The 4,492-nt window shown below is 55.6% G+C and overlaps 1 protein-coding gene across 1 annotated transcript; it reads right to left on the minus strand.

Moving 5' to 3' along the window:
* Positions 1 to 366: 366 nt before the first annotated feature.
* Positions 367 to 3,546, minus strand: EN2 (engrailed homeobox 2). Its single transcript, XM_056483362.1, has 2 exons — positions 2,998 to 3,546; positions 367 to 1,252 (listed from the first exon to the last, which is right to left on the minus strand). The coding sequence occupies exons 1-2, from the start codon at positions 3,542 to 3,544 to the stop codon at positions 936 to 938; spliced, it is 864 nt and encodes a 287-aa protein (XP_056339337.1). The 5' UTR covers positions 3,545 to 3,546; the 3' UTR covers positions 367 to 935.
* Positions 3,547 to 4,492: the final 946 nt, after the last annotated feature.

Here is a 4,492-nt window from a genome sequence, read left to right on the forward strand (position 1 = left end):
CCCCATCTCTATCCAGCATCCACGCCTGCATTCCGCATTCACGGGCGCCCGTGGCTCTCGTTGGCGGTGATGAAGGAGTAGAGGCTCAGGAAAGGACCCCGGGCATGTTTCAAGACGGTGCTTTGAGACTTGTTTCCCTAATGTTACTTCTATTTTTTTTTTTTTCCTCTTTCTTTTAAAATTAAATTCTCCTCGTCTATCCCCAAAATCAGCCCCGGACACCCCAACTCAAAAAAAGAAAAAAAAAAAAAATTAATTTACAAAAACACTACAACCACCCAAAAAAAGGGAAAAAAAAAAAAAAAAAAAAAAAAAAAAAAAGAAAAGCTTAGGGGTGGGGTAAAAAAAAAGTTAAAACTCATAGAACAAATAGGAGAACTATTTATTCGGTTCACAGTCCTGTGAAATGCAGCAATAAAAATCTTTGGACTTCAGCAAAAGTTGTTTTTAATTTTTTTTTTTTTGAATTTCAAAAAACAGCGTCCAATGTCCATTAAAACTGCGCTTAAGTCTATAAAAAAGTAACTTAAGCTTAAAAAAAAAAAAAATCTTAAAGATAGCATCTAAAAACTCCATAAAACAACAACAAAAAAAAATCCAGAAAAACCAATGAAACCAAACAAGCCCAAGCCCCCGAAACCAAAACCAACCAACCAACCAAAAAAAAAAAAAAAAAAAAATTATAATCAGATATCTTGGATTTTTACACCACCTTACCTGTAAATTATATATACATAGAATATTGCAGAATTATATCTAATACACAATATTTTCACTATTAATGCTGGTATAATCTTTATACACTGGCCCTTATGTTTCTTTTTTATTTTTTTTAATTAAATTATTGCATTGTATAAACTTTGACTGCAAACGGCCCCCCCACCCCTGCCTCCCCCCTCCCTCCCTCGCTTCCCTCCCACCCCCCTTTCCCTTGGCTATTCACTGTCCGACTTGCCGTCTTTCGCCGTGGTGGAGTGGTTGTAGAGCCCCTGGGCCATGAGGTGCACTGCCAGGGAGTTCTTACTGCCCGTCGCCTTCTTGATCTTGGCTCGTTTGTTCTGGAACCAGATTTTGATCTGGGACTCGTTGAGCCCGAGCTCCTGGGCCAGGCTCTGCCGCCGCTGCTCCGTCAGGTACCGGTTCGTCTGGAACTCGGCCTTGAGTCTCTGCAGCTGCTCGGCGGTGAAGGCGGTGCGAGGCCGCTTGTCCTCCTTGTTGGGGTTCTTCTTCTTTGGTTTGCGGGAGCGGGGACCTACGGCCGGGAGAGAGGAGAAGCACCGACACCGCCGCGCTCTGCTGCGGGCAGCGCTGCCGCCTGCGGGGCGGCGAGCCCGGGCAGCGGCTCCCCCGGCGGGGAAGAGCCCGCTTTGTGCCGGGCTGCCGGGGATGCTCGGGAGGCGGCGGAACGGAGCCGCAGCCCCGCTCGCAGCCCGGCTGGGCCCGCAGCCCTTCCTCCCCAGCCACAAACCCAGCTCCCGAGCCTCCGCGTCCCGGGAATGCCCGGCGAGCAAAGCTTGCACCAGCAGCAGAATTTTGTACCCTGAACAGATTTTTTTTTTTTTTAATAAGAAAACCTCTATACTTTTTTACTTTTTTCCCCCCCTTTTTTCGGTGAGTGGCGATAAAAATTCTAACGGGAATCCTCTCGCAGTTTACTTGGCCAGAAGCACTCCGCCTCTCCGTTGCAGTGCCCATATGGCGCTGCACGGCCCGACCCGAATCGCCGGGATTATTCTCGGGAATATTATTCTCGGCAGCACAAGGAGCCTTTTCTGCCCGGGCCGAGCCATTGTGAGGATGTATGTTAATTAAATATTAACAAAGGAGAGCACTGGAGAACAATGGAGTAAATTCCAATTCAGCTCTGAATATTACCTCTTAGTAAGAGTTTGTTTTCAGATATTACGAACTAATTTTCAACGCGTTTTACGATCCCTTCCTCAGCTAGCCGACTGCCGGGTGAAAATCCGACCTCGCCTCTTTTGTAGGAGAAAGACCCATATTTTTCCTTCTTTTCCCCGGGAGCAGATCTCCTGCCTGACGTTTCCCATGCCTTCCTCCAGTGTTTTCTACTTGTTTTTAACCGGGGTTTTACCGATCTGCCTGAGCCAGCCCTCCTGTCCCCACGGTAGTGTAAGGACATTTTACCCCTCGCTTGTTATTTTTAATTTTTTAATTTTTTTTTTTTTTTTTTTTTTTTTAAGATAATTTCAGGACTTGCTGCCCAAGCCCTTGCCAAGGGACGGACTCTGCCAAAGAAGTTTCCCGGCTCTTGGAAATGTCCTCCGGCCCCCACAGAGCTGACCTACAGCATATGGGGGGGAATTAAAAGAACGAAAAGAAACGGCGGCGTCTCCGAGGCCTCTTTTAGAGAAATAAACGATCGCGGATTGTTTTTGGCGAAAAAAGACTAATCAAAACAGGGCGAGGCCTATGGAAATGCCACTTCCCCTTCCCAAAACCCAGGGCAGGGGGGGTTTCCCGGCAGGGAAAAGGAGAGCTCGCTGGGAGGATGAGCGGGGAGTCCCAAAACAGGGGATTTTTTCCTCCCTTTTGGACAAAACTCGTCAGTTGGTGGGAAATGCCCCGAGCTTAGGCGGCCTCGGCTCGGCCGCGGCGGCGGGGACAGAGGGAGGGACCGTTCACTCCTCGTCCCTGCGGCTCCGCGCACCCCCAGCCCACCCTTCATCTTCAAGCATTTTCAGGCCGTTTTAAGCAACTCGCCCACTCGCAAAAAAAACAAAAAAAAAACAAAAACAAACAAAAAAAAACCAACAAACAAAGAAAAAAACAAAAACAAAAAGCAAATCCCAATCAGGGAAAAAAAAAAAAAAAAAAAAAAAAAAAAACCAAACAAAATAAACCCAGAAGAAGACGGAGAGCGAAAGGGGAGCGGGGTCTCTCCCACGCCGCTTCCCGGCCTGGCGGGCGAGCGACGGCGGCCCGGGGAGCCCGGGGAAGGGGCTGCGGCCTCGGGGAGAGGGGAGCAGCGCTTACCTGAGGAGGGCCGGTCCGAGTACCGCGTGCAGTACACCCAGGCGGGCCACAGCATGGGCTGGTTGCCGGCGTTGGAGCTGGCCTGGGAGCTATCCGAGTCCGAGCTCACCGAGAGGTCGCCGCCGCTCAGCCCCCGCGCCTTCAGGGCCGCCTCCAGCGCCGCGGGGTCCCCCCCCTTCTTGGCGGCGCCGTGCAGGGCCAGCCCGGCGGGGCCGCCCTCCCCCCGGCCCGGCGAGCCCGCCCCGCCGCCGGGCAGCGCAGCGCCGGGGGCCGGCGCCGCGGCGGGGCTGCGGCGGCTCTCCGCGCCCGGCCGCCGGGGCTCTCCGTCGGGGCCGCCCGCCTCCTTCCTCCGCCCGAACTCGGGCCGCAGGATGTTGTCGATGAAGAAGTTGGTGATGCGGTGCGGGTGCGGGTGGGGGTGCGGGGGGTCACCGGGGGGGAGCAGCAGCCCCCGCCGCCCGACGCCGCCGCCGCCGGGCTCCGCGTCGCCGCCGGACTCCTGCGGCTCGGCCGCCTCCTCCCGGGGGCTCCGGCCGCCCTCCTCCATGCTGCGCGGCCGCCCCGCCGACGGCTCCGCTGCCCGCCCGCCGCCGACCGGGCGCTGCCGAGCGCTGGCTGTTGTTGCTGCTGCAGTCGCTTGTTCTTTATTTTAATTTTTTAATATATATATTTATATATATATATATATATGTATATATACACACGAACACACAGGTGTCTATTTGCTTTCGTTTCTCCTGGCTTCGCCCGGCATTCAAAATCCAGAGTTCGGGAAAAAAAAAATTGGAAAAAAAATTAAAATTAAGAATAATTTTTAAAAAATTAAGAGACAAATGCAGGGAGACCCGCAAGCCAGCAGCCGAGCCTGCACCACTTCCAACTTTGCCAGAAAAATGAAAACACAGGGGCTCCGGTCCTCCCGCCGCCGCTCGCCGCCTCCCTCCGCCGCTCAGCCGCTCGGTCCCGCGGCGCGCTGCCGCCTGCTCCCCCGGCCGCCGCCGCCGCCGCCGCGCCTCATCCGCGGAGGAAAAATTAGCGATAATAAAAATAATAATAATCGGGGAGCGGAGGGGGGGTGCAAGAGAAAAAACGAAGCGCCGGTGTCGGGGCGGGGTGTAGGCGGGCTCTCGGCAGCCGGTGTCCCGCGGAGGGCAGGGCGGTGAGGGGCGCCCCGCGGGGCTCCGGCCGGCAGCGCCTCGCCCCGCGCCGCCCCGCGCCCGCACATGCGGGGGCCGCCGCGGGTGGGGGGGCGTCCCGCCCTGCCCTGCCGCCCGCCCTGCGCCGCGCTACGCCCCGCCGGCCGCCGCCGCCGCGCCCGGGCACTTCCACTCGGGTTGTTGTCCTTTAGGTTTTAACGGGGCCCCCGCCGCTGACGTCGCGGGCCCGGGCGCTCCGACACGTGCCTCGGGCCAATGGAAGCCCGGGCGAGCGCACACGTGGTGCGGGGCGCCCCGGTAAGTGACAGCGCCCACGCCCCTCCCCCGGACGGGCCCGG

Source organism: Oenanthe melanoleuca, chromosome 2, assembly GCF_029582105.1.
Source record: "Oenanthe melanoleuca isolate GR-GAL-2019-014 chromosome 2, OMel1.0, whole genome shotgun sequence".
Lineage (NCBI taxonomy): Eukaryota > Metazoa > Chordata > Aves > Passeriformes > Muscicapidae > Oenanthe > Oenanthe melanoleuca.

Coding starts and splice junctions, on each gene's coding strand:
- EN2 (XM_056483362.1), bottom strand. CDS start 3,544: ATGGAGGAGGGCGGCCGGAGCCCCCGGGAGGAGGCGGCCGAGCCGCAG. Junction 1,253..2,997: donor CTCGGACCGGCCCTCCTCAG/GTAAGCGCTGCT, acceptor TCCCGGCCGTAG/GTCCCCGCTCCCGCAAACCA.